This window comes from Lampris incognitus, chromosome 9, assembly GCF_029633865.1.
Source record: "Lampris incognitus isolate fLamInc1 chromosome 9, fLamInc1.hap2, whole genome shotgun sequence".
NCBI lineage: Eukaryota > Metazoa > Chordata > Actinopteri > Lampriformes > Lampridae > Lampris > Lampris incognitus.
Window position 1 is genome coordinate 59885190 of NC_079219.1, and position 14428 is coordinate 59899617.

At 48.9% G+C, this 14428-nt stretch overlaps 1 protein-coding gene across 1 annotated transcript in view; it reads left to right on the forward strand.

Annotated features, from left to right (window-relative positions):
- Nucleotides 1-14428, forward strand: part of agmo (alkylglycerol monooxygenase) — an 88517-nt gene that overhangs the window by 2140 nt on the left and 71949 nt on the right. Inside the window, exons 2-3 of the mRNA XM_056286780.1 lie at nucleotides 4783-4913; nucleotides 6405-6556. Of these exons, the coding sequence (XP_056142755.1) occupies nucleotides 4783-4913; nucleotides 6405-6556 (283 nt within the window). The remainder of the gene's footprint in view (nucleotides 1-4782; nucleotides 4914-6404; nucleotides 6557-14428) is intronic.

Here is a 14428-nt window from a genome sequence, read left to right on the forward strand (position 1 = left end):
CCGCCGTCCAGAATGATAATCTCTCTCTCCCTCCCCCTCTCTCTCCCTCTCTCTCTCTCGCTCTTTCTCTCTCTCGCTCTCTCTCTCGCTCTCTCTCTCTCTCGCTCTCTCTCTCTCTCTCCTCCCCCCTCTCTCTCGCTCTCTCTCTCTCCCTCCCCCTCTCTCTCTCTCGCTCTCTCTCTCTCGCTCTCTCTCTCTCTCGCTCTCGCTCTCTCTCGCTCTCTCTCTCTCCCTCCCCCCCTCTCTCTCGCTCTCTCTCTCTCTCTCTCTCTCTCTCCCTCCCCCTCTCTCTCTCGTTCTCTCTCTCTCTCTCTCCATCTCTCGCTCTCTCTCTCTCTCTCTCGCTTTCTCTCTCTCTCTCTCTCTCTCTCTCGCTTTCTCTCTCTCTCTCTCTCTCTCTCTCTCTCTCTCTCTCTCTCTCTCTCTCTCTCTCTCTCTCTCTCTCTCTCTCTCTCTCTCCCTCGCTCTCTCTCTCGCTCTCTCTCGGCGGGGTTGGAGGGAGACTGCCTGCGCTCCAAGCCCATTTGTTACTGCAGCGCTGCACTCGGCTGCCAGATGTTGGGAGTATTGCGTGCGATCGCGGGTCCCTAGTGGTGCTCTCGCCTCTGCTCGTGTAAACACACACACGCACACACACACACACACACACACACACACACTTACTTCCTCCAGCTCCACCTGCAGATGTATTCCTCTGCGTCGGTGTCACGCCCCCCATCCCTCACAGCTCGCTCTCGCAGGGCCCGGGCCGTCGTGGCCGCAGGTTCGAGCCGGCTCTGCCACTCAGCAGTGACTAACTAACAGGTGTGACGCTCCCTCCTGGCCGCAGTTGTGACCTCTCCGGCTGCTGCTGGCTAATTTGTTCCATGTTTGACGGCCCTGTTTTGAGGTTATTGAGTATTCTGGGTTGGAGGCCTTTGTTCATGGGTCACGGGATGGGGAGGGTCCTTGCTCACCAGCGGAATGTCGCTGCTTCTGAGGAGTAGAAGGAGACTCTGTAATCTGACAAAACAGAGAAAAGGTCTTCTTTCTGTGCTCTGGTAGGGAAATACAGTTTATTGTGAAAGGCAAATAACACTTAAGCCTGCGCCGTCTTACCAGCCCTACAAGCTTATTGCAAGCCACGTGCGATATGGATCTAATAAACTTGGGTACGGCTACAGTGGCGGCTGCTGCTGAAAAAGGTTTTTTTTGGGGGGGGGCAGTTTACCTTGGTGCAGCCCACCTGCCAGCTGCTTTACTGTCCACACAGTCACAGAGGTATTCAGAAGGACAATGTGGCCTGTAGATTTTATCAGGGTTGGTAGACGGTGGATGATTGACAGTCGAGATGAGGCGTGATGGTGGGTGGGAACATGATTGACAGCCACGAGAATTGTCCAATCACATTAGATCAAAAAACATTAAAACAATACCAATTCACTGCCAATAAAAGTGGGAGTGTCTGGGGCGGCACAGAACTGCGCCCCCTGGAAAACCTGGAGAAACCGATCAGACAGCAGCCTCAGGTCACCTGCTCACCACAAGTCTGAGGGCTTACATAAGGTATGGTTTGGCCGGCGCCCCTCACCCAGGAAGTATATGTATTCAGACAGGAAGTATATGTATTCAGACAGGAAGTATATGTATTCAGACAGCAGCGTTTTTTTCCCCACCCGGATTCTGCTAACTCTGCCTCTGATTGGCTAGTACTCGTTGCCTCTCTTGGTAGGATGGTTGAGGTTAGGGTTAGGGTGGGGTTAGGGATAGGGTTAGCCAATCAGGGGCAGAGTATGGGCGGGTCTTCCCGGAATGCGGGTGGAAATAAAAATAACGCATTCAGACAGGAACCAACCAAACAGCATTTGGACCAGTGTTTAATGCTGCTGACAGGCGCTCACAGACTGACAACACTTTCATTTCATCATTATTTGCATCACACAACTACATTATGGATGGATGGATGGACGTTTAAGTAGATTTTCATCTCTTGAGATTTGAAGGGGGCGGTGCCCCAGCGCCCTCTACTGGCCAGCCGCCACATCAAGTGTGACGTGTATGTAGGCTGTACGACGATAACGCAGGCCACGACGCACGTCCATGAGAACGTCATCAGCGTGCGCGCCTCACCAGCGCGCGTCATCAACCTACGCCGCGGGTAGAGCAACATGACGCCAAGCAGGAATCGAGTCCTTTCAGTAGTCGCCGCGGCTCGTTTTGTTGAATCCATCGCATTTGGGTCACGGACGCTAACAGTCTGTTTGTTTGTGTTTAGCGCCGGCAGAGATTCTGCGTCGCGTTGATCAGTGCGTCATTTCCTGCTGCATTTGTATTGGTTGGTTAGTAGACGTAGGTCGTAGCAGCAGCCACGTTGTCCGAAATCACCCACTACTCACTATAAAGTGAGTTCGTCATTTATACCCGACTCAATGTGTCCCACAATGCATCGTGAAGAGTAGCGTACAACCAATGGCCACTAACCAAGCAATATATACCATCATGCATTGCGCTGAAAGAAAAATGGCAGGCGGACTAGAGGAGAGAGAGCGTCACGAGCGATAGCTGTCGTACAAATGTAAGTAATTTTCGGTTTATCTTTGTTGAATTTATTTAATATGTCGGATACTTTTACTTAAGTAAAATGTATTATTATAATTATTATTATTCCTATTTATTATGGACGGTCCACCTGATGGCGATCTGGCACGTTTTAATTGCGCGACAGCAATGGCGTCATTAACGGCGCAGAGTAAATGACCCGGAAGTGTTTCCCCGTTTTGCCGCTGAGCTCGCGGCGCAGCCTCCACCCGGAACCCCGGGAGTAGTGCGCGAGTGAGGGGGATTTCGGGCACAGCCATTGTGAGACGGGCATCCTGTATTTCTGACACTGTGGCCGTCTTTGAACCTGTCTCACAGTGCGCCGTAGGACCCCCGTTCTGGAGCCACGACCGAAGATGTCGCCGCGTTCCGTCGTCTTTCGTTTGAGACGGCCCAGACCGGCCCGGACCACGCCGTGTGCAGGAGAGGGGAGGCGTGACGTGCTTTTCCAACGGCTGTGTCCTCACTAATATGGCGGCGTCCTCCCTGTAAGCCCCCTGCAAACATTAGAGATGCCCCACCATGTCCTCTATCACAGTGGTTCTCCACCTTTTTGGGTTCCTGGACCCCCTGCGTATTATGGATCTACCCTGAGGACCCCTCCACCTGATCTTGGGGGAGGGGGGTTGCAATTGGTAGAAACAGTAGAAACTGCATTTTAAATTGCATTATAGCATTTATTCACTCTTTGGGGCAAAAATAAGAGCTTTCAGTTGTAACTTAGATATAGTTAACACAACAGAATTCTTATGCAGTAACTTTCAGATATATGTAACAAAACAGAATATGTATGCAGTAACTTTCAGATATATGTAACAAAACAGAATATGTATTCAGTAACTTTCAGATATATGTAACAAAACAGAATATGTATTCAGTAACTTTCAGATATATGTAACAAAACAGAATATGTATGCAGTAACTTTCAGATATATGTAACAAAACAGAATATGTATTCAGTAACTTTCAGATATATGTAACAAAACAGAATATGTATTCAGTAACTTTCAGATATATGTAACAACACAGAATATGTATTCAGTAACTTTCAGATATATGTAACAAAACAGAATATGTATTCAGTAACTTTCAGATATATGTAACAAAACAGAATATGTATTCAGTAACTTTCAGATATATGTAACAAAACAGAATATGTATTCAGTAACTTTCAGATATATGTAACAACAGAATTTTTATGCAGTAACTTTTAACAATGCAAACGGGAGCGAGATCTCTTATTAACATACAATAAATTACACTTGTGAAACAGATGTAATTAGAGAAAAAAGTCCTGTTACCCTTTATAGTTTAGGTAGATAAAGGTCTCAGTCACATTTGAGTAAAATTATCCTATTTCTATAAATGTCATAGGATCTTTTTTTTTTAAAGATATTTTATTTTCACGGACCCCTTGCAATTACACCACGGACCACTAGGGGTCCGCGGACCCCCGGTTGAGAAACACTGCTCTATCACTTCATTATGCCACTTCACTCCCAGACAGCAACCAGATGTGGGCCACTTCAGGCAGTGATGCGGCACTGGTGGCCTTCTTCTGGCCCTGACAAAATGGATGTGAGCCTGAAGTGGCCCACATGTATAATAGCAAATATGCCAAATCACATGTGGGCCTTTTTTGGCAAAGATGTGGTGCTCTGGGCAACATGTGATTTGGATGTGACCCTGCAGCGCCCCGTGTGGTAAATGGTGAATATGGCCCAAATATCACAAAACACATATGGGCCACCTTTTGCGAATATGTGGCACATGCGGCATTGCTATGGCTTGGTTCTGGTCCAGATCTGGCAAACAGGAGTGGACCGCCCAAGTGCCATCATTCCACGCGGTATGTGGGCGGGGTGAAGTGTCGGGTGTGGGACGGGTCCGGGCCACAGCAGTTCTGCTATCTGGGCTATTTCACTGGCTAAACATTAGATAGGATTTAAACATGTGGGGGAAAGTGCTAACCAGTTTATCAGGCACAATCGTATCAATCACACGTAACGACTGGCTTGCTGGTCCTGCTTTGTGATGGCTGAATTGAAGCCATGGTAAAAAACAACTTTCCGGTGTGGCGAGAGCGACGTGCTGCGTCATGCTCACATCTGTACCGCTCGAGCCCAACACGACTGTTGAGCCCCAGCAGACCGTAAGTGTTTTATTATGCTGATGGACCACTCCTGACTCCTCATGTGTGTGCAGGCAACGCCCTTCTTCATTGGCCTGATGGTGCTGGAGGTGGTGGTGGGTTGGCTGAAGAAAGGCGTCTCTGTGGTCACCATCAGCGATGGAATCACGTCCATATCTGCTGGGATGATCTCCAGACTGCCAGCGTGAGTGCACACACGGCTGAACTTGATGTGGATGATGTTAAAGAACTTCCAATACTCAAATGCACTACTTGAGAAACAGAAACAGTACTGTAGTGTTTTGTTGTTTGACTTTCAAATCATGTTTACCTTTCTGAGTCTGTGGTCCACTGTCAGTTGTTCTGTCAGACCCACAGCCACTCTGCCGTGGTAGCAAGCATCTACTTTTCCGAAGTTTTCTTCAGGGAGAGGTTTGGTATCAACAAATGACGTCCACAGCAGCTCCACCGCCCTGTTGGGGTTTGGATGGGCTGAGATGGAGAAATAATTCAGAAGCTTTGGGGATGTCTTCTCTGAGATATCATGAGACCAAATCATACGTATCATAGGACCAAACAGCAGTCCATATGACCCCCTGTTTAGCACCCAGAGAGTGCCATATATATATATATATATATATATTTTTTTTTTATTTGGAAAGATTTTACGCCGGATGCCCTTCCTGATGCAACCCTCCCCATTTATCCGGGCTTGGGATCGGCGCTAAGAATGCATTGACTTGTGCATCCTCAGTGGCCGGGTTTAGATGATTGCTTATGGCATGAAACAGGCTTGTACTGTCTCATAAAGAATTTACTTGACTCTCAAGTTAGTCAAGTAAATTCTCATTCAGTCATTTTGCTCCTTATTTGTTGAGCACTATTCCTACCGCTGAGTGTTTCTTTTAACAAATTTTTCATATATATATCTGTCTCTTTGTCTTCTCATAATTTGCTGTCATTACAATGATTCTTTGTATTAATTTTCTTTACATGCTATCAAACCTTTTTACTTTTTTGTCACACCCTTCTTGGTGAGTTTTTGTCTTTGTTATTTCTCTTCTACTCAAATCACATGTTGCTCTTTTTAATCTAATTACATTTTGGGTGTTATTGAACTGGTCTTGGAATTTGGTGATGAGAGCTTTTTTAAAAAACTCAGATTACTTTGTCTCATCTGCACTTTTTATATTTTGATTTTCACTCCCTTCTGGTTTGGAAACAGATTAACCTGCATCCTGAGCGGTTCTTCATCTTCTTCATGTTGTTATGATCGGTCAGCACAAACCCATGTGGTGATTTAAAATGTTCTCCCAAAAGTGTAGAATGAGTCCTGCATCCAGATGGAAGCCATGGTGAGAAGACCTCATCAGGAGGTGAATAACAATCCTTTTTAGTGGCAGGAAAAGTCGAGCTGCATTCTCACAGAGCTGCTGAGGTCAGTGGAGCCATGTGCCTTTTTCTTCACGACCACGAGCCCGCTGTCATTTACATGACCTTCCTGCAGCTCCACCCAGCAGCAGGTGTGAGTCACAGTGTTGTACCTCCTGTAGGCACACAGAAGGTTCTGGATGTGTGCAGTAGAACACCTTATGTGGAAGACCACACTGCCAGAGATGCTCACCACAGTGTTCTCACAGGAATCTGTGCAGATGACCGTTTCGAACGTGTGTTGTGTGGCTTGTATGTTTCTTAGGCTGTTGCTGATGAACTGGGAGCTGAGCAGCTACCTCTACATATGGAACCACCTCCACGTGGTGGAGCTGGCCTGGGACTCGGCTTGGACTTGGTGGCTGACCTTCCTGGGAGTGGATTTCTGCTACTACTGGGTCCACCGCTTCGCTCACGGTACCAGCACCGACCCACCTCATCACATCTCTATTCTACACATATTTGTGCAACTAATTTACGTATTTATTTGACTGAATATTTGTTACACATGTAAAGACTAAAATACGCGGAGGTCCTATAGTACATTTAAAAAAGCTGATTCTGCTCCGTATTTTTTCCTGTATATTCTAGAAATGTATTTCCATGTCTAAAGCGGAGGTATGGCAGTCTTAGCATTAGCTACCGGTATCAGATAGTTAATCCCAGCCCTTTAAGGATCTGCAAAGATAAGGCGCACTAAAAGATAACGGATGATACATGGCCGTGAAAAGCTGATTTAGTTGCCGTCCCTGAAGGGAGACGTCTGCGAGGATAGCTTGCACATCATGCTTGTCTGGACGCGGTGGAGGAAGCGATTATTTGTGAGCTGTGTCCAGCTGCGCAGATCAGAGAGGCCGGGATCTCCAGAGAGTCCAGGTCCTGCCGAGACCTCGCCGCTGTGAGCTGTAAATACTGATAGCTCCAAAGCAGCAGGCTTCTGGAATTTCACACAAAAAAAAAAAAAACCTGAAATGAATAAATGACATACCGGAGGCTGTATTTCAGCGGTGCTTTCTCGGTATTTGCTCAACATTTTCCTAAAACGAACCCAGGAGCGACGGCCTGCCAGTGTTGGCTCACCGACGCACATGCCAGATGCTGGCGTGCCACACAGCTCACCAGAGGAGCATATTGATTTGTGTGATGGAGCCATGCTTACTTGTGTCAGTCTCACATCAGACTGACTGGTGTGCGGTCCACACGGTTCTGGAGGAGGTCCTGCTGCTGTTTGGATCTGGGTAAACAGAGGGTGTGTTTTTAAAGGTTCTGTGCCAAGTGTATTCTGTGAGGGAAAAATACCCAGCACACCCTGCACTCTGCCAAGCGTGTTTTAGTAGTCATCGCTCAAACGGTGTCCGTTCCCCTGGCCGCACAACATGGAAGCAAACGTCTTGCCTCTCGTGGTCCTGGAAGCCGTTGTTGGAGAGCGGGGTAAGGGGCCCGTGTTGAAGTTTCAGGCTCAACGCACCTTCACAATACATCACATAGCCGCTGATCCACCGTCCCTGTGTTGTGCTTTATTTTTTAAATCGCCATGGTGATATTGAAATACGTTGAGTAATACTCAGCTGAACCTCCAGGAGAATTTACACCGGTGAATGAAGTGCGTGCCCGTTGTGTTTCCTCTGTTGTCTGAGAGTGCAGAAGAAACCGTTCCTGTGCTATCGTATATCTGCCTCGGCCCGAAGCCTGTCATTTTAGAACTGCGGCACAAGTTTTATTTCTCAGAAACTTTCCACTTACTTTCATTTCCTCCTCTGGCCTTCGGGGTTGTTGTTATGGAACATTGTAGGGTCACACATAATTGGCTGCTGCTTGCTGAGGATCTAAGCTTTCCCCTCGTTACCAAAGCAGAACCGCCTCCTTCTGACCGCAGAACGGACTGTCACGGGCCGCTCGCCTTGCTGGCCCACTGAGGTCATCTCTGTTTGGACCCCCGGCTCATTCCACAGTAGGGCCTGACCACAGCATTCCAGTGTATGGGATGGTGTGATGGTGTGATGGCAAGTGTGTGATGGTATGTGTGTGATGGTGTGATGGTATGTGTGTGATAGTGTGATGGTGTGTATGGGATGATGTGATGGTGTGTATGGGATGGTGTGATGGGATGTGTGTGATGGTGTGTATGGGATGGTGTGATGGGATGTGTGTGACAGTGTGTATGGGAAGGTGTGATGGTGTGTATGGGATGGTGTGATGGTGTGTATGGGATGATGTGATGATTTGTATGGGATGGTGTGATGGTGTGATGGTATGTGTGTGTGATGGTGTGTATGGGATGATGTGATGGTGTGTATGGGATGATGTGATGGTGTGATGGTATGTGTGTGTGATGGTGTGTATGGGATGATGTGATGGTATGTGTGTGATGGTGTGTATGGGATGATGTGATGGTGTGATGGTATGTGTGTGATGGTGTGTATGGGATGATGTGACGTTGTGTATGGTAGAGTCAGCGTGTCGTTGTGTGACCTCTAAATGAAGAACAGACTCACACAGACATCACCTCATAAGAGTTGTATTGTGTGTTGTCGTCAGCTCACCACATGCTGATTGTACACAAAACCCACATTACACTGGCAAGCAGAGCGCTATCAGATGAGTCCTGGACTGAAACCAGTTCCCGTGGTCTGGTGGAGTGTCTGTAAGGTGCGTTTGTTTTGTCTCTGGCTGTGTGCGGTGGTGGTGAACAGAGGCAGGCCTGGTGTTTGTGGAAGTGGTGGTGGAGATGCTGACAGTGTGCTGTACGTGGTGTATGTTGCCGTCAGCTGTGGTGTGATGGAGGAGGTCCTGTCAGCCAGCTCGCCACTCAGAAACCAGCAGACTGGCTTTGTCACACAGATTCACTTCAGGTCTTCAGGATCCGGGTAGGACTAATGTTGAGGAAATAATGAGTTACATATATGCTCATGACAAAAATACACAATAGGTGGGCATCCAGGTAGCGTGGTGGTCTATTCCGTTGCCTATCAACACGGGGATCGCCGGTTTGAATCCCCGTGTTACCTCCGGCTTGGTCAGGCGTCCCTACCGACACAATTGGCCGTGTCTGTGGTTGGGAAGCCGGATGTGGGTATGTGTCCTGGTCGCTGCACTAGCGCCTCCTCTGGCCGGTCGGGGCGCCTGTTCGGGGGGGAAGGGGGGGGGAATAGTGTGATCCTCCCTCGCGCTACGTCCCCCTGGTGAAACTCTTCACTGTCAGGTGAAAAGAAGCAGCTGGTGACTCCACATGTATGGGAGGAGGCCTGTGGTAGTCTGCAGCCCTCCCCGGATCAGCAGAGGGGGCGGAGCAGAGACCGGGACGGCTCGGAGGAGGGGGGTAATTGGCCGAGTAGGTAAGCAGTGAAAAAGCGTGCTGCCATAACTGACGGTGTTTAATGAGGTAATAATATTCATCAGTTGAAAGAACACAAGTCCACAACAGCGCAGGGACCGCCACTTGTTCTGCCGAGTCCACCTCACCTAGGTGGAGTCCCTGAAGTCCAGCTTACTGCCATTGTGTCTCAGAGCACAGCGGACACGTCTCCCGGTCTGGGGCTGCAGGCGGCAGGAAAGATGCTCGCTCCTGTAGCTCCCCCATGTCGCAGGAGTGACACCTCCTCATCTGGCGTCACGATGACAACAGTAGAAAGCTGCACAGCACAGCCAGACTGAAACCCCGCTGGGAAATATGAGCCCTAGTTAGCGGCGCTGTGAAATATCACTTTTAATTTGACGGGTTTTATGGCTGTTTCTGTGCGGCGGTTCCCGTCATGTGCGCTGGCCGAGGGGCCGGCTGCTGCCCGGGTGAGTGGAAAGTGGTTTGAGGGGCCGTCAGTCGTCTCTGCTGATGCCGTCTTTATTGAGGCGGCAGTTCTGCTTCGGCCACATTTTGGGCGGCTTTAGCGGCGAAATGAAAGCGAAGCGCCGCCAGTGCCCTGCAGGCCTTCAGCAGGACTGGGTTTTGGACCTTCCACTCTGTACTTGCACTTCATTTGCTGTCTGCAAAAAGAGATTTGACATCGGTGCTCAGCAGTCACGTCACACTCTGGCAGACCCACACAGTCTCAGAACCAGAGACGCTGCTTTCCACAAGGCCAGACGTGCTCTGTGCAGGATTATGGAAATTTATAGGCGACTTAATTCAAATTCAGATTTAATTATGAAAATATAAATGTAGTCCCATGGTTGCCTTTTAATTTTTTTTTCCATTTCTGCGATCATTACTTGGATGAATTCAGATGCATTGCACCAAAGCAACAAGTGCAGCTTTTTTGTTGAGCAGAAGCTGCTGTTCTGCTGACGCTCCGGATTCTGCAGCACTTCTGTTCACCCCCCCCACCCCCCACCCCCACCCACACACACACACACACACACACACACACACACGGGTTCTGCAGGACTTCTGTTCACACACATGCAGCTGAATTGGTGGTTGACCTTAGTTCCCAGTATCGTCACATGGAAAGTGGCGTTCTGGCAGTAGTTGCACAATCCCTACAATCTTAAAACTAGCTATGAGCTCTTTATGGTGTCATGAGTATTATGAGCGTTGTTGTGTTCACTTGTTGTGTTGCAGTAGTGGCGGAGGTGTTTGCTGTTGTTTTGCTTTTTTTTTTAATGACAAGCTGCAGAAAAAGTTCAATAAACAGCCTGTCACACTCTGAACAACTTCCTGTTTTACGTTCTTGCTCTTTTCTCTATAAACAGGTGCTGACCTGTTCATTAATACACACTGCTGCCCCCCTCCCACCCCCAATCTGCTCCCAACACACACACGCACACACACACACACACGCACACATATTCTCTGTGTTTGTTCAGAACAGTTTTATTCTGCACAGGCCACGCCGTCGTGGAGCTGGTGGTCTGCAGACTGACGGGGGTCTGGTGGTCTGCAGACTGATGGGGGTCTGGTGATCTGCAGGCTGACGGGGGTCTGTTGTGGTGGCCCTATTGACAGCCTGTTGATTCTGTTTATTCCAACTCATATGGCATGTGCCCCTAAAGCAGCAGCTCAGAGGGCGTTGGTGTCCAGGCTGCAGCCCCTCACCAGCTCCAGCTGTGAAGGGGGATTTTGTGTGGTTTGTTTGCGTGTTTGTTTCTTGCAGTATTTTAAATCAGCATGTTACATTGCTTTACTCCTGCTTGCAGCTCCTCAATCAAATGTCCATTCGGGAACTGATCAGATTTATCTTGTCCAACCTTATCTTCTGCGTACTGCTTCTGTCAGCAGTCTGAGCGGCACCGTGGAAGTAGAGGAAGTCCAGTGTGCTGCTGGTCCACATGCCGTCAGGCGGGCTGATAGTAAGACACATGATCATTCTGTGTCAGCATGTTGTGAAGCGGAGTTGGCTGCCTTGTAACGAAGGCAGAGACTTTTCCCAGCTGGCAGCCACAGTCTTCATCGTGCTCCAGGATTCCGGAGCGTTCTTTCCATAACTCTGCAGTTTCAGTTCACTCTCACTGAAGTTCAGTCTCATGTGAGAAGTGATGAAAACACGGGGGACAGGAGGAGATGTAGAGACTGTGCATGATACAAACCAAGAGGCCAAACGTCCCCCTGACAGAGAGAAGAACGAGGTCCAGCGATGGAGATGAAGACGTGTCTCCATGTGGACGGGCCAGCAGAGCAGACAGGCTCAGTCCTCCACAAGAAGCTTCTGGCTGGCGTCTGCTCTGAACTGCCGGGTGTTGGAGACATGAAGTGAAGACAAGAGGTTCGAGTCATCTGATCGTGACGGAGGTCATAATAGTCCAGGATCAGATGGTTTTTAGGCGATTTCTTCCTTTTCTCTCCTTTTCTTTGAATCCTGCTGTTGTGTGCAGTAATACTTTTTTTTTACCCCCCTCTTTTCCTCCCCAATTGTACCCGGCCAATTCTCCCACTCTTCCGAGCCGTCCCGGTCTCTGCTCCACCCCCTCTGCTGATCCGGGGAGGGCTGCAGACTACCACATGCCTCCTCCCATACATGTGGAGTCACCAGCCGCTTCTTTTCACCCGACAGTGAGGAGTTTCACCAGGGGGACGTAGCGCATGGGAGGATCACGCTATTCCCCCGAACAGGTGCCCCAACCGACCAGAGGAGGCGCTAGTGCAATGACCAGGACACATACCCACATCCGGCTTCCCAACCACAGACACGGCCAATTGTGTCTGTAGGGACGCCCGACCAAGCCGGAGGTAACACAGGGATTCGAACTGGCGATCCCCATGTTGGTAGGCAACGGAATAGACCGCTATGCTACCCGGATGCATGTGCAGTAGTTCTGTCCCTCCATCCTTGCTCCACTGTATATGTGCTTATTTAGTGCATGTGCACCTCCTCCATGCTCTCAGCCTCGCAAGTCGCCTTGTTGCGATTGTAAAGACAAACCGATGTGCTCAGCACTGCTCCTCCCTCCTCCCTCCTCCCTCTCCTCCCCAGGGAGGCATGGCTGATGGAGATGTTATGGGTTAAAAAAAGGAGGTCGTCCTGACAGTGTGGTCAGGCTGGGCTGAACCCCCGCCCCCAGCAGGCATCCAGGCTTCATGAATCCTGGCCCCGGGGTGGAGGGCTGCAGAGGAAGGGTCAGCGGGAGGGTCCGGGTTTTGGCTTGTTCCCCTGCAGATTGGTTGTGACGGTGGGGTTTGGTTGAGATGTGAGGGCTCAGGCCCACTCTGCAGAGATCTACTGAATATGCCGTCCTCACGTCAGCTGCAGTCTGCACTGTGTGTGTGTGTTTGTGTGTGTGTGTGTGTCTGTGTGTGTGAAAAGAGAATGTATGTTCAGAGTAAGACTGCTGTAAAGTTTAAGCTGATGTTAAACTGACACTTCATACAGGCAAGGATGTAATAAACTGTGAAGCATTGTGCGTGGACATGTCTTTGTGTGTGTTGAAGAAGAGAAACCGTCGCCCACACTGTGCCACACATGTGCCTGTGTGTGTGTTGAAAGAGATATTGTGTGTTTAGGGGCAGACTTCTCAGTAGTCTTAAGGACAGACCTCTCAGTAGTTTTATTAAACCTTGAGAACACAGAGACAAGAAGGCAGTGAAGTGAAGTGTGTGTGTGTGTGTGTGTGGTGAGAGTCTGTATGCCTAGCTCTCAGACATTCATGCATTCATCTTCAGCTGCTTCTCTGGGGTCGGGTCGTGGTGGCGGCAAGCTAAGTAGGGCACTCCAGACGTTCCTCTCCCCAGCAACACCCTCCAGCTCCTCCTGGGGGATCCCAAGACGTTCCCAGGCCAGATTGGACATGTAGTCCCTCCAGCGAGTTCTGGGTCTACCCCGGGGTCTCCCCCCAGTTGGATGTGCCCGGAAAACCTCCAAAGGAAGGCGCCCAGGAGGCATCCTGATCAGATGCCCGAACCATCTCGAACTGGCTCCTTTCAGCGTGAAGGAGCAGCGCCTCTACTCAGAGCTCCCTCCAGATGTGTGAGCTCCTCACACTATCGCTAAGGCTGAGCCCAGACACCCTACAGAGGAAACTCAATTCAGCCGCTTGTATCGCAAGAGCTCAGAAGCTGTCAGACAAAGTGAGAAAATACGAGTGTCTTCTTGATTGTCTCATTGGGAGGTAGGGGTGGAGGGGTTGGGTGGAGGGGTGGAGGTTTCTGACTTCAGCGTTGTCACACAGCAGCAGTCTGCTGCCCTCCTTTGCTGTTTATTTCATGGACAGTTTGAAGGTGTGTAAGAAAATAAAGATGAACTTGGAAGAAGAGGAGAGATGAGGAGGATGCATCTTTACAACGGGAAATGTGCAGACTTACTCAGCTGACAGTAAAACGTGGCTGGTAACGGAAATGAAAAGCATCGGAAGAGCTGAATTTAATTAGAAAAAAATCAAATCAAAAACAGTAAGTAAGTAAAATTGTATTTATATAGCACTTTTAAAAACATACAGTTACGAAGTGCTTTACACTCAATACAGAAAATATGAATAAATACATAAAATAAATGCAATGAGTATAAAACATGGCACAGGGAGTAACGGACCAACAAGTCGGGTGGGGATCTATAAAAAGGCTTGTCTGAAAAGATGGTTTTTAGAAGCCGCTTAAAACAGTCCAAAGATTCAGCGAATCTAATGGATTGTGGGAGATTATTCCAGAGGCTTGGGGCCAAGACTGCAAAGGTGCGGTCACCTTTCGTTTTGCAGTTGGAGTGAGGGATGGATAAAAGACCGAGGTTTGAGGATCAGAGTGGGCAGGAAGTGGAATGAGGAACGAGAAGATCAGAAATGTAACTGGGGGCAAGACCATGCAGGGCTTTAAATGTAATCAATAAGATCTTATAGATTATTCTGAATTTTATGGGAAGCCAATGG